The sequence below is a fragment of the Sarcophilus harrisii genome, chromosome 3 (assembly GCF_902635505.1).
Source record: "Sarcophilus harrisii chromosome 3, mSarHar1.11, whole genome shotgun sequence".
In the NCBI taxonomy this organism is placed as follows: domain Eukaryota; kingdom Metazoa; phylum Chordata; class Mammalia; order Dasyuromorphia; family Dasyuridae; genus Sarcophilus; species Sarcophilus harrisii.
In genome coordinates, this window is record NC_045428.1 from 528198397 (window position 1) to 528214383 (window position 15987).

General features: G+C 32.2%; 1 protein-coding gene across 1 annotated transcript; it reads left to right on the plus strand.

Annotated features, from left to right (window-relative positions):
• The first annotated feature begins 2267 nt into the window (after positions 1-2267).
• On the plus strand, positions 2268-3125 carry LOC100922908 (uncharacterized protein C8orf48-like). The gene has a single exon (XM_003766943.2). The coding sequence runs from the start codon at positions 2268-2270 to the stop codon at positions 3123-3125; it is 858 nt and encodes a 285-aa protein (XP_003766991.1).
• Positions 3126-15987: the final 12862 nt, after the last annotated feature.

Here is a 15987-nt window from a genome sequence, read left to right on the forward strand (position 1 = left end):
AAAAGCGACAACTTACAGTTTCTAATTAGTGGAAGTGTTTTTCTCCCAATCATTGGCTACTCAGGAAATTTTATTGAAACATGATGAATTTTTGGCTCTTAATATATATGCTACCATCAGTTGATCCAGGAATGCTTTCCAGAATATTGATAAAAAGACTGGAAATTCTAACTTTTCCAGAATCTGTTATTTATACTCACATAGAATGTTTACCTCGAATCCTACACCAGGAATATTTCTTGTATGGGCCACAATTTCTTTTTCCATTTAATGTTGAGATTGGGTTTACTAATCCGATCTTAAATCCAAAAAATATATATATATATATATTTGTATTGCATTCCTCCAGACTTAAAAAGAATCACAGCAGAAGCTTTTTAAGCACATTAAAGTTTGCAAAGAGTATTTGACCCACACCAACCCTATTATAGATCAAAAGTAGTTTACAGATGAGTAAAACAGAGCTTTTGATAGACTATGAGGAATTGTCCCAGGTAACACAATTGATGAGCATTGGTGTTGGGTTTCAAACCTAAATCTTTTCTTTGTATAAATTTAGAGTACTTCCCACTAAATTCCATTCTCTTTCATAAATTAAAAGTGTACACAATGCTAAGTGAAGCTAGATTTAATCTATATGCCATAGTGTGACATCTGAACATTCAGAACCTCAAATGCAGTTCTCTGAAAGTGCTAAACTTGACTTAGTCCCCTGAATTAGCAAAAATAAACAAAGCTATTGACATAATGGCATAGTAGAAAGAAGGAGTTTAGATTCAGAAAGTCTGGTTTAAATTTCCAGTTTTTGCTGATTTGATCACTTCAATTAACCTCATCTGTATCATCATATCATATCAATATCATATCAATTTCCTCATCTGTAAAAAATAGAAAGAATGCTATTGTGCTATCTACTGTAACTGTAGGTTACTGTGAGGAACAAATGAAAAAATAAACATGAAATCCCATATTACTTTAATTCACTTTATATATTAGAATAGCCTCAAAATAAATTTGCTAAATGTTAAAGCGTCAAAAAATATGAAAACTTGGTTGCTTGGGGTTTAATTTTTAACATGACAATCAAATTTTAGAAATCTAAGATAATTTTCACCTCTTTTATATGCTTTTGCTGGAATAATTTCCATGAAACTTATTTGAAGAAAATTTAGAGAAGTTAATAAAATAAGGTAATAGGATTAAAGTAAATTTTTCAAAGAAATAAATGGCTTGATCAGACCTAGAAGAATTTTTCCCTGTGAAAAATTATGATACATTATTATTGTCCTAATGAATTGAATGTGTGAAGAAGTTTGAAGAGAACATATGATTCACTTGATGTTTCATGGAACCTGTATTCAAATAATATAATTGATACAGGTCATAAAAGCACAAGATATATCAGTGATATATTGGAATAATATGTTTAAGGTTATGTGTAAATGAATATTTTTATGATGACAAAAAAGAATTTGTAGTGTTTTAGGTGATGTGAGTCACTTCTTATGTTAAGCATATTATTAATATAATTTTCACAATATTTATAAGAAGTGTTTGAATTGGGCCTTACAATAGTACTCTATTAGTTGAGGCCCAGATTTGGAATGAAATGAGACACTCATAAATCACTGAACAGCTAATAAAATGGAGTTCATTTCTTAATAGCAATCATATGCAACAAAGACATTGAGATACTAATCTTCAGCTTTGGTAGATGAAATTTCCCTTACTCCTCATTGAAAAGTGTTTTTTCGGCATATCATGAGACAGACTATGACTACTTATGTGACCTCAGACACTGATTTTTTCCAAGATCAAAAACACTTTGTGTGACGGAGGACTCCAATGGGAAGGTGCTAGATGATGAAATTAGGCAAAATAAAACAAACAAACAAAATCAGTCTCTTTCCTTATCTGGGATTAATTCACATTGAATCTTCCCATAGGTCATGGGCAAGTCCTTCTGGAAATCCAGCAACAGTTTCTACTTTTGTGAACTAAGCTCCCACACCTGCTCAGGCATTGTCTATCGCTTGCATTACCCAAGACAATCACTAGAGTAAGCATCCAAGTTTGCTTTTCCAATCCCAGTTGTCTTGTACCAAGAGCTCAAAGTTCTGTTCTCCCACCCGCTGCCCCACGGGACCACTGACAGTTGGGGAACCATGCGATCAGAAAGCCAGACGGAAGTAACACCAACCAAGGAAGCCAAGGCAGAGCCTTAGTTTATCTAAATCGTTTTGAACTCTTATTAAAGCTGCAAAACGATGACTCTAAGTTCAGTTGACCTTGGCATTTCAAAAGATAAACCAGCGGAGTCAGATAACATTTGTTGTCGAGTCCTTTCTGACTATTCTAGAGAGATCTGTGAACTCTTTACAAAGGAGGGAAAGGAAAAGAAGAATTATAAGCAAACTGAAGGAAAACCCTCTGGCTCTTTGGGTTCTTCGGAACAATGTAAGATCTTGGCTCACACCTCTGGAAGAAAGCCTGTGAGTAAGAAGCCCTCAAGTTTTAAGAATGAAACCAAATTATTGAATGTGGCAGATTCCATTGCTTTAGAAAACAAATGGTGTAAGAAATGGGCTAACTGTCTCAAGGCCAAAGAAAATACTACTGTCCAAAACCAAAAAGGCACCAATCCCCAAAAAGAAATCGAGGAAATAACAGAGGGAGAATTGGATGCCTTACGCTCTTTCTGCACCGCGAGGATAAATTTGATGTCTAAGCAGAGAAAAAAAAATAGAACTAAAAAGCTGCAGCATAAACCAGAAGGAGAAAATCATGTGTCAGAAAAGTCAGACCTCTCTATATCTGTGCAGCAGGTAAATAAACTGAATCTAAAAGACTCAAAGGCACCTGTGAGAAAAATAGCAGAAAAAAAAGAACCTAATTCAACACATAATTCTGACCATAACAAGAAAAAAGAACTTAAAAAAGTTGCGTCCATGACAAACAAAAAGTCCTTTCTAGAATTAACTCGAATACAAGAAAAAATGGAAGAATACAAGTATATCAAAGATACTCTCATCCTCATTGCAGAAATCCACAAAAACCTTCCCAGACTTTCAGATGAGCCAGACAAAGTGTGGAAAAAATTAAATATAGAAGGTCATATTAAATAAACGACCTTTTCATCTTCATATTCAGCCCACCTAAAGCAGTGCAACCAGAGAGCTTCTAACTATTAATAATAACATGATCAATAAATAGCTCTGTGGAAAAAATAAAATTAAGGAGCTGGCTGTGATTATTTCTAGATACTTTACAGATTTTTTGTGTCTTTTTTTCCTACTCAATTGGGCCAAGTTATGCCAAATAAAAATAGTCTATAAAATGATACTTTATACCTGGAAAATACATACATACAAACATATATACATTGTATATATATATATATATATATATATATATATGTATATTAGTAATTGATAATTAGTAATTATTGGTAACTAATATATACAAAAATATAAGTAATTGAGCATATGTCCTTATAGAGTTATAATAAATTTCTATTGGAATATGATAAGACATTTTCTTAGAGTAAAAATTTGAGATTTTCTTAAATGGAATGAAGGTGGCAATCAACATTCACATGTGAGGAGCAATTAGAGCTCCTAATCATGCAGTCATGTAAGGAATTGGAAAATTCTATCTCCTTTCTTTTTTTCTCCCCTTCATATCTCTATAAACTCTTCTCTCCATTGTTCTATTCCTAAAAACTAGAGTCTGAAATCCCCAGAAATAAAGTTTGGTTCATGTTAGAGGAGGAGCACAATTTGTGAGTGTATTACTATAGACCAGTAGTTTACCTTTTGTGATGGTGAAAATCTTAATTTTATTTTTAAAGATTTATTTATTGAAATTTTTTATATTGCTCACATTTCAGAATATATCCTTCTTCATTCAAATACTCAGACAGCCTTCTCTCTTTTTTAAAGATAGTGGATAGAGAAAAACAATTCAGCAAAATCAATCAAGACATTAACTATATCTGCCAGATTGTCCAATATTCTACTCAACTCTTCCCTAAAATCAGTTTTAGCTAAGTTTAGGTTTTTGGAACTATATTTCAAAAAAACTGTTTTAGATGGACCCTTAAAATCTTTTTTTTTAAGATTTTGAAATATCTAGTACCATATGGTACCAAAGACAAAAGGTGAATTAAAACAGAAAAGAATTACAAATCAGAATTATTCTAAATCTAATACAAATAGATTATTTAGTCAAAATAATGTGATTACTTGCTATCAAATGTTTGTAAAATCTGAATCACATTAGACTTGATAACTTGCCTTGAAAATCTTTTATAACAGTCTTCTATTCCTTTAAATTTCTACCCTCCAGGATATAAGGAAACTATTTTACTCTTTTTATTTGATTTTTAAATTTTTTTGAAATGAATTTTTTTTTACTTTCACATGAATTTATAACTTTTTTTCAAATGCTGAAAATATCCTGGAAAATTAAGTGAAGGAACTAAGATTTAATTTTCTTTCCCATTCCAAATATGATCATTAATGACATCATGAATGGAATTTATAATCAAAAAATTGGCTGAAGATGAAAGTAGAAAACTGGAGATTTTATCTTTGACCTCATATAGCTCATTTCATTATCTTATTTTCATTGTATATGCATATCTTATTTTCATTGACTATAAAATGATGGTAATTTTGTTTATTTCATTTTCCTTATAAGTTAGCTTTTGCTATTCTGTTGAATACCATGCTATCTGCCAAGAGAAATACCATAGACTAAATGATTCTGCTTTTGAGGTTATAACCAATATATTGTTATGATTGAATGTATAGTTATGATTAAATATTTTAAATAATCAAAACCACCTAATTCATTGAGAAATACAACTGTCTATAATCTTTTGTCTATGACCTATCTAATATAGGTATGGGTGTATTTGTAAATATGTTATGTATATTAACATGTAAAATACATAATGATTCGTTATGTAAAAAGACACATTTTGAAGCCAGGAAGTCAGTATAAGTCCTGAATTTATCACATAATACAATGTGATCTTATTGAGCAAGTCATCTAACTTCTATCTCCAGGATATTCTCTAAGATTTTGTTCTAGAAAAGGCGAATTTTGGTAAATTTCTACCAAAAAGCTCTGAAAACTGATGAAATCACAGGTCTGGACAAAAATATATGTTGATTAGTCATTGTTCTCTCTCTGTGTCTGTCTGTCTCTGTCTGTCTGTCTGTCTGTCTTTCTCTCTCTCTCTCTCTCTCTCCTTATTTTTGTTTCCCTTCAGCTATATGGGCAAAGATATATATATATATATATATATATATATTTAAATCTCCTGGCAGAACTGAAACTGAATCTCCAACTACAAACTCCTCCAAAAAGTTGTTCAGGAAGAAATTTAATAGTTTCTCCTGTGGCTTAGTTTGTCTGTCTCTGTGTGCTCCTGAAATTAATTTCTGCTGTTTATCAGTTGTACCTGACTCTTTGTGACCCTACTTGGAATTTTCTTGGCAAAGATACTTGGCAGGAAAAAAACCTTAAAAAGGTGATGTCTCAAAAACACATTTGCTAAACTTAAAAAACAAGCAAGTTTCTTGCTATTTAATAAAAATGGAGTTCCACTTGTCAGAAATAAGTGCATGAACCCCTCTTCTCCAATTTTACAGATTTGGCAATACATTTCCCAGACAATGGAGAGCATGCATTAAAATAAAATATTTGTATTAGTCATCATTTCACCTTAGACAAGATACTTACTTTAAATTTTAGAAAATTCATTTTATGTCATTCACAATGAAAATTCTCTTATTGACTCTCTAGCTTTAAGAAAACCTCATGGTTTCCTGGATAAATTTTCTTCATATAATAATTTTCAAAATCAATAACATTTAAAAATAAGTGATATGTGGAGTATATTAGGAAAAAATTACCCCTAAATAATTTAATTTAGAAATGTAACCATGACTGAAAACATTTTTATATCAGGAGAAATATGCCCTCCTCATTAATTGAATTTCTCATCTTATAGCCATTTATATAAATCCCAAGATAAATGAATATTCTCAAGGTATGAAGATTGAAGAAAAAAAAGCAGTGTCAGTGAAGGAATTATCTGGAGATGGTTGCAATTGATAATGAGAGGGCAGTGTTAGCATCTGATTTCTTCCCCAACCATTTCTTTGCTTTTTATATAGAAGGAGAATCTCTTTGTAAAGAGAGCTGAGAAGCATGTATCGTTTAGACCAAAATAGTCAATATATAGAAAACAATATTATCATTTAGATACCTATTTTATTGCAGTGATCAAATCAATAGTGAAATAAAATCATGGAATATATAAGTAATTTCCATTAGTAAATTCTATAGCTGTCACTTTAGAACAAGAAGGGCTAATCCTAGATTAATAGCATGTATTGAAGGACATCTGTTGTAAATAACATACCAGGAATTAAATACATGTTTCTTAAGCTGTTGGCAAGTTGAGTTATTGATGTATTTTGAAATTAAAAACATTAAGGGGCAACTAGGTAGCACAGTGGACAGAGCTCCATCTCTTGAATCAAAAGGACTTGAGCTTAAATCTGGTCTCATACATTTAACACTTCCTACCTAGGTGACCCTGGCAAGTCACTTAACCCCAATTGCTTCAGGAAAAAAAAAATTATACTGATGAAACCATGTGCTTAAGCTTTACTGAAAACAAACTGAAATGAAATTTAACTCTTAAAAATTAAAATAGTTAGTAATTGTAGGAAAAGTTATTTTTCAATAATTACAATTCATATCAATGTATAATTCAAATAGAATAACTAGGAAAACATTTTTTTTGTATTTTAGCTAAAAGCCCACTATATTGATACTGGGAAGATCAGGAAGAAAAAAAAAAATTCCAAAATCAAATACCTTTGGATTAACTGAATTTCCTAAGACCACAGTTTGTTTAATCATTTTTTCAGTTGTCTCCAGCTCTTCATGACCCCATTTGGAGTTTTCTTGGCAAAGATACTGGAATGGTTGGCCATTTCCTTCTCAATCTCATTTTACAAATGAGGGGATGAGGTAAACAATGTTAAGTGACTTGTCCAGTGTCACATAGTTTGTTAATATCTAAGGCCAAATTTGAATTTAGAAAGATGAGTCTTCCTTTATCCACTGTGCCACCTAACTGCCCTAAGATCACAGTTAGGAAATGGCAAAACTGGGATTCATACTCAAGGTTTGACTTCAAATCTGTTGCTTCTTTGATCCAGCATATGTAAGATTATATTTTAATAAAATTGTTATTTTCTAACTAACAAGTAGGTTTTATTGTGTAATTTAGCCTTAATAGAGAGTAACATGAAGTATAAAAATGTAATATATCTCTAGAATAATCTGTCATTGAGATTTTAGCTGCAATTTTTATAGAATGTAAGAGGAATAACAGATTTGAACAGATGGAAATTTTAGATAGCACTTGATTTTCATTTTGTTAATAGAACTTATGGATAATGAAAGAAAATATGAGAAGTCTTTATTAAAAAAGATATTTCTGTCATATTATTATACAAGGGTAAAGGTTTGTGTACTCTTACAGAAGGATGGGATAGTAGACTATCTCCATAGTATCATATGCAAGTATATTTAGTGTACTCGGCTCCCATGCCCCATGATACTTTGAGTTCTTCTTTCAATGAAATTGAAAGATATATAATCATTTACTAAGAACATATATTAAAAAAAAAACTTCTCTTCCAGATGTTCTAGTTCTTCATAATGTATAAAATAATTGGGATAATAAGACTTAATATTTATTTAACATTGTTATATTTTTCATAGCGATTAACATTTGTTACCTCATTTTATCCTCATAGCAATCCTGTTAGCTAAGTATTATTATTACTTTTCTTTTTCTTTTTTTTTTCTGTTTTTTTGAGGCAACTGAGGGTTAAATGACTTGCCCAGGGTCACATAGCTAAGAAGTGTTAAGTGTCTAAGACCAGATTTGAACTCAGTTCCTCCTGATTTCAGGGTTGGTCCTCTATCCACTGCACCACCTAGCTGCCTCCTATTGCTCTTTTTTTTCAGATGAGGACATTGAAGCCCAAAGAAGGTAAATGATTTTCCCAGTTACACAACCAGTGTCCAAGGTAGGATTTGGATCAAGGTCTTTCAGATTCATTTCAAGTCTGATTATGTATCTATCTAGTCATCTATCTATCATGTGTAATGAGTACGTTATACACATACACACATACACAGTGTATTTGTCTATATACAAACATAAAGACACATACATATGTATAATTGAAATGTACATTTAACTTCAGTTAAAGAAAATTGCATAAAGAAAATAAGTTTAATAATAAATCATATGCATTTAATTAATATTATACATATTGATATTTAACTTTCATAAAATTATAAATTTAGTGAAATATATATATAGAGAAATGTTTTTATTTTTTATTTGCTCTATTGATACATTATTAATATATACAGTTGTTACTGATCTCTCCACTATGTATCTCATTTTTTCTCCAATCAAATGTATGTACATATATATTCATATATATTACTTATATATAATTTATTCTCTTAGGCTAGTCCTCTAAGAAATATGTTGTTCTCTATCTTCAGAAATTTGTACAGGGTACTCTTTCAGGTTACTTTCATCTCACTTCCTAATCCACTCATATCACATCTCTTTTTAAATCATGCTTATTAGGATATATGTCATATCTTCTTTAGTAAGTTCCTTGAGACAAAACTATGTGATTTGCCTTTACTATATCCTTATATTTAGTGAACAATTAATAAACGAATGACCATTGTATAATTTAGTGATCTCTGACTTAATAAATTAATAAGAATATGCAACTAATGAAACTGGAACATATCAACATTGGCATTTTTGCTAAAAAACTACAACAATAATAATAATTCACATGTATATGGTGCTTTAATGTTTAAAAAGTACATTTTACAAAACAATTATAAAAGGTACTTAATTTAAAAATTAAACCAATTTTACTGATGGAGGAACAAAGCTGAGGCTCAAGAAAGACATAGTAACACAGCAAGTAAGTTTTAGAGCCATGTTTAAGTACAAGTCTTTCACTTGCAAATCCAAGATGTTTCTGATTATGAGGGAATCAATTTCATCATATTCAAAAATAAGAACAACAACAAAAAGCCCTCAGTTTCTAAATCATCTTAGAGTGATCCCAATGAGTTTGTAGAACACCCTGGAGTTAACTGTTACTTATGAGGAAACATCTCTTATAGGGAATTAACAATTTTTTTTTAAATGGTATTAAGAATTTGACATGGTATAATAATGGTATGGTCTGGTAAAGCTCCAAAGGAAGGAAGAAGGAAAGATAGTGAAAGTTAGTGTTGGGGACAAAGCTGTCCAGAATTATGAAATCTGCCAGAGACTAGCAGACTTCTCAAAAGTATTGTGCATATGTCCTTCATTCCTTCTTTAAGAAGAATATTAAAATATGTATGTCTTTATTTCTTGACACAAAATCTTCTGTTATGCTGGAAGTACAGTAGACCCTCATAACCTGTAGTGTTCTGGTTGGTTTTCTGGAGGTCTTGGGACAAGCCTTTGTTTCAATAGAATAATCACCATGAGAATAACTAGGGATAAAGTCCAAATACTTTATTATCTCCTTCAAAGTCTGTTTCCTTGCCTGGGGCCCAGACTAGTTTTCTTGAGGTCCTCCGGAATGTGTCTTGGTTTCTATGGGGGAGGCAGAAGTACCACCATGACAGTCTCTGTCTTTAAGTCTGTCTCACTCTGACAGCTTGTGCTCCAGCCTCCAACCACTGTCTTCCCCCAGTCTGTTCCAGTCCCCTTCCAAGTCTGACCCTGGTCCTTCTGAGTCTGTCTCTGGCTGAGGTTGTCCTAGTTTATATGCAGTATACTAAGTATAAACCAATCATTATATCACCAGGGAATCATTATTTGTTGTTAGAGGAACTAGAGAACTATTAATCACCATGCTAAACTAGATAACCATTGTCTTATCAATTGCACTGACTTAACACTTTGTAAGAATCCTTGTTTCAAGTAGAGTTCTGGCCCATAACAATAACCTAGTTATATTATTGATCATCAATGGAGCTTTGACTTTTATCAGTTTCTAAAGTGGTCTGATTACCCATTGATAGACAGCCTAGTATTTTTCTACTCCTGGGAACTCACCATATTGGAGATTTAGTATAGTATAGTATAGTATAGTATAGTATAGTATAGTATAGTTTAGATGCTGGACTGTTTTAATATACTGCATCTCAGGACTTCCAAACTTGACAGATACAATAATTCCAGCTTTTTAGTATCGAGAATTATAGGTATGAACCACCTTGCCTATCTATCTCGATCTCTGTCACTGTCTATCTTTGTCTCTCTGTGTCTTTCTGTCTCTCTCCATCTATCTATTTATTAGTCTACCTTTTAATCTATCTGTATTTTTCATTATTTGTATTTTTATATATTTTTAAAAATTTAAATTAAATTTAAATTTAAAAATCTTAATACTTTGTTGTTGCTATTGGTTTTATTGAAAGTGATATTTTTATGACTGTGAGCACTAGGTTTACCTTAATGATTTTTTTTCACTTTTAATCTCATGATGTGTGTAAAAGATTTAAAAAAAAAACAATTTTGTAGTAACTTTAATGAAAATAGTTGCTAAAAGCTATAAAGGAAGCAGGTATGGATGGGGAAGTGATGAATCCCCAGACTAGTACTGAAACAATATAAGAGAAGCCAGGCTAAGAGCTTCTGGCACCTGAGAGAGGTAGCAATGGTATCTTGTGTAAAAATCATTAATATCTAGCAGATATCACTGTACATCCAATGTGAGAGACATCATTGTCACATTAATAAAATGTTATCCTAATGAATGCTGGAATTATTTACTATTTAGCCTCTGGACTATCACCTCAAAAATTAAATATAGTGGTAGTTCCAAAAGTAAATTTGACTTGTAGATTGAAAGTTTGTTTTTAAATTGACTTTTTGGAATACCAAACGTATCGGTTTGGTTCTTGGAACAAAAAGTCCTTACCAAGTCACAAAATCTTTTCAACCACTTGGACAGTGGTAGAAATGACATTTTTGGATCTTAGGTCCAATGATTCTGGGTGAGAACATATTGAAAGTTCCAATGGAAAAAATCTTTTGGGAACCATTTGAATATTTGTCACCTAAACTTCCAGATTATTGGATGGGGTTGGACCTTCAAATGGTGACAATGGTTTGTTTTCAACAAGTGTTAGTCTAAATTTGATTCTTTTATGGCTGAAAGTGACTGCTTGAGTGTTTGGAAGCAATAATAGTTTTTTTTAACTTTTTATTATAGTAAGATTATTTTTAATACACATTGCTTTATGAATCATATTGGAAGAGAAAAATCAGAGCAAAAAGAAAAAAAACATGGGAAAGACATAAAAACAAACAAACAAACAAAAGAGAAGTGAACAGAGCATGTGTTGATTTTCATTCAGTCTCTTTCCTTTTTTTTTCCTAGATGTAGATGGGATTTTCTGTCCAAAATCTATTGGAATTGCTTTGTATCATTGAACTACTGAAAAGAATTAAGCTTTATTTTAAACAGAGTATTCCTGATACTGCTTGTTTCATTCAGCATCAGTTCATGTAAATATTTCCAGGTCTTTCTATAATCTGCTTGTTCATCATTTTTTATAGAATACTATTCCATCATATTCATGTGACACAACTTATTCAGCCATTCCCCAGTAGATGGGCATTCACTCCTTTTCCAATTTTTTGCTACCATAAAAAGAGCTGCTGCAAACATTTTTCCACATATGGGTCCTTTTTCCTCCTTTATGATTTCCTTGGGATATAAATGCAGTAATGGTACTTCTGGATTTTGACTGTGGAATGCACAGTTTTATAGCTATTTGGGCATAGTTCCATTTTGCTCTCCAGAATGGTTGGATCATTTCAAAACTCCACCAGCAATATATTAGTGTCCCAATTTTCCCACAAACCCACCAACATTTATCCTTATTTTTTCTTGCCATCTTAGCCAATCTGAGAGATATGAGGTAGAACCTCAGAATTGTTTTAATTTGCATGTGTGTAATCAATAGTGATTCTGAGCATTTTTTCATATCACTACAAATGACTTTAATTTTGTCATTTGAAAATTGTCAGTTCATATCCTAATTCCCTAATATGTAGATTTTTGGATTATTTTCTAGTATTCTCCTAGTATATAATCATTTCATACACAAAGAGTGATAGTTTTATTTCCTCATAGCCTATTCTAATTCCTTTAATTTCTTTTTTTCTTATTTGTAAAGATATTTTTTTATTTCTACTTATTTGTAGTACAATATTGAATAATATTGGTGATAAATGGGCATCCTTGTTTTTCAGCTGATCTTATTGGGAATTCATCCAGCTTCTCTCCATTACAAATAATGTTTGTTATAGGTTTTAGATAGATAATGCTTATTATTTTACAGAAAGCTTATTTTATCCCTATACTCTTTTGGGTTTTTAATAGGAATGGTGTTATGTGTTGTTTAAAGTTTTTCTGCATCTCTTGAGATTATTACATGATTTCTGTTGGTTTTGTTATGAATATGGTTGACTACAGTAATACTTTTTCCTGATATTGAATCAGTCCTGCATTCCTGATATAAATCCCACTTAGTCATAGTATATTATCCTGTTGATAACTTGCTATAATCTCTTTGCTAATATTTTATTTAAATTTTTTGCATCACTATTCATTAAAGAGATTGTTCTATACTTTTCTTTCTGTATTTTGTCCCTTCCTAGTTAGTTATCAATGCCATATATGTGTCATGGAAGGAATTTTGCAGAACTCCTCTTTTACTATTTTTTGCAAATAATTTACATAGTATTGGAATTAATTGTTCTTTAAATGTTTGGTAGAAGGCACTTGTGAATCTACCTGGCCCTGTAGATTTTTTCTTGGGGAACTCATTAATTTGTTCGATTTCTTTTTTTTTTTATGGGACTATTTAAGTATTTTATTTCCTCTTCTGTTAACCTGAGTAATTTATATTTTTGTAAATATTATCCATTTAAGTTAGAGTGTCATACTTGCTGCCATAGAGTTGGGCAGAGTAACTCCTAATTATAGCTTTAATCTTTTTCTTCATTGGTGGTAAGTTCTCTCCTTTCATTTTTTATGCTCATGATTTGGTTTTTTCTTTCTTTCCTTTTTCTGATCAAATTACCCAAAGGTTTATCTATTTTTGTTATTTTTTTTTCATAAAACCAACTCTTGGTTTTGCTTCTACAATAGTTTTCTTAGTTTCTATTTTATTAATATCACCTTTGGGTTTCAAAATTTCTAATTTGGTATTTAATTTAGGCATTTAATTTAATTTGTGCTTTGTCTATTTTTTTAGTTGCCTGTCTAATTCATTGATCTCTTCTTTCTCTATTTTATTTATTTGGTTATTTGAAGACATAAAATTTTCCCTAAGAACTGCTTTGGCTGCATCACATAGATTTTGGTATGTTGTAACTAAGAGTTATGTCTGTGTTTGTAGTTTTTTTTAGTTCTGGTTTTTCAACAGATATGATTGAAAGTCTCTTACTTCATTGAAGCTACATCTCATCCCCTGAAAGATAATGCTGAGTCTCTGTGCGTAATTAATTCTTGGTTTTAACCCCAGGTCTTTTGCCTCCTGATTGTGGTATTCCAGGCCCTTCACTCCTTCATTGTAGAAGCTGCTAGAACCTGGGTAATCCTGCCTGTTAATTAATATTTGAATTGTTTTTGGCTGGCTGTTTCCAGTATTTTTTTCTTTGATATTGTAGTTTTGGAGTTTTTCAACAATATTTCTTGGAGTTTTCCTTGTGGAATCTCTTCCTAGAGGTGATCGATAGATTCTTTCAGTGAGTATTTCCCACTCTGTTTCTAAAATATTGGGTCAGTTTTCCTTAATGCCCTCTTATAGAATGCTAAACAGGTTCTTTTTTTTTTTTTTTTTTTTTTTGGTCATTGCCTTCAGGTAAGCCAATGTTGTTTAAATTTTCTCTTCTGGATCTATTTTCCAGCTCGGCTATTTTGCCAGTAAAGTATTTCACATTTTCTTGCATACAATTCATTCTGCTGAGTGGATTGAAAAGGAGTTCTGACTACTCTCTCTTTATAGTTAAGTCACGAGAGTATACAGTGCAAATATTGTTTGCATTCATCTGTAAAGATAGTTGGTCCTTTAAGAGGAACTTTAGAAACCTTTCCTTCAAGAATCCATTGCCAATTATGTAATAGTCCGGTGATCTTTAATGAAGACCCATGTGTGAAATTTGGAGCTGTGCCCAATAAAGTTTGCAACTCTGAGGTGGTTTTGCAGCATGCATTAATTTGTGCAATGATATAAATGGTGTATATCTTGTCAGTCTTATCCCAGATAATTGTACTGCTCACTTAATGGCCTTTAACAAAATTCTAGCCACAAGCACTGGGTAAGGAGTAAGACTTTGATCTGATTATGCTGGGATGGTTACCCACTTGATCACACTGTGCCTCTGATTAAGGACTGCTGTGGGTGCCTCTTTTTGTAGCAAAAACTGATATCTCCAAGAGTTTTCGAGTGTTTTTCAACCACACTGGATAAAGCAAGTTCAACTTCTCTCAAAGCCTCTTGAGCTTCTTTTGTAAGCTGGAATGGTGATTTTAAAGCACTGTCTCCCCATAAAATGTCAATAATGGTTGTAATTGATAGGTAAAGCCTACACTGGAGACATCTATTGAATATCTCCTATCAGTTTCTGAAAGTCATTTAAGGTGCTCAACTTCTCTGTTCTTAAAGAAAGTTTTTTTTTTAATATTATTATTATTATTATTACTTTTATAAATGCTTTTCTTACTGGAGTAAGAGCAGTAGCCACATATATTTGCCACATAATAGAGCTATTTTTTCATTCCTTGTGGCAAAACTGTCCATTCATATCTTTTATGAAGCTTAGCTAAATTAATGCTGGGCACTGAAAATGCAAATCTTTTCATATCCTCCTTATCCAGAAGAATAGAATAGAAACAATCCTTAATGTCTATAACCCAAAGAGACCATTCTCTGGGCAACTGAGTAGGAGATGGAAGTCTAGGCTGAAGAGTTCTTAGAGTTTCCATCTATTCATTTACTTTTCTTAAATCAGTCAGCAGCCTCCACTTTCCAGATTTCTTTTTTTTTATAACAAATACAGGGGAATTACAAGGACTTAGAGAAGAGTGTAAATGTCCTTGGTCAAATGCTCCTGTACCATATCTAATAAGGCCTGAATTTTATCACTTGATAAGGGCTACTGTTCTACTCACACTGATGTATCAGTTTTCCATTAAATGGGAACAGGTGAGAGTATTGGCAGGCCTTCAACAGCAGCCCTGCCTCAAAAGCCAAAGTACTCAATTGTAATCCTAACTGTTGTAAGATGTCTCCTCCCCATAGATTGATGTGGATTTTTTCTACTACAAAAGGAGTTAAAACTCCTGTTTCACCTTCAAAACAATAGAAGGCAATAGAATGCCCTCTCTATTCTATGGTCAAGATTCTTTTCTGTTTTTTCCTCATTTTCCTTCCTTTTGGGATTTTCCCTTTTTATTTTTAAGATAGATTTCTACTCCTGGATACCAGGGAACACTGTCCTAAGCTTCCCTGCAGCTCTTAACCTTGGTTTTGAGCACAGGGTCCCTTTGTCTTTTTAGGGACTAGATTTGTCTGCTCTGTTCAGGAAACAACCTGGTTTCCCAGAGTTTGCATTATGGCTGGGACTGGAAGCTGTCCTATGATTTCCTACTCTACTGAGACAGGACTGAGGGTCTCATTTGCTGATTTGTTGTAGTTAAGACCCTCTCACCAGATTTTCCAGAGTCTATCTGACCTGGGCTGAACACTCGTTTCAATGCAGTGAAACTTACCTTTCTTGAAGTTTTTTTCAGTCTACTTCAGCTGGAGAGGGGTTTCATTCCATCAGACTCTGTT

What these genes read in the sequence shown, in the direction of transcription:
- LOC100922908 (XM_003766943.2), top strand. Translation starts at nt 2,268, where the DNA reads ATGACTCTAAGTTCAGTTGACCTTGGCATTTCAAAAGATAAACCAGCG.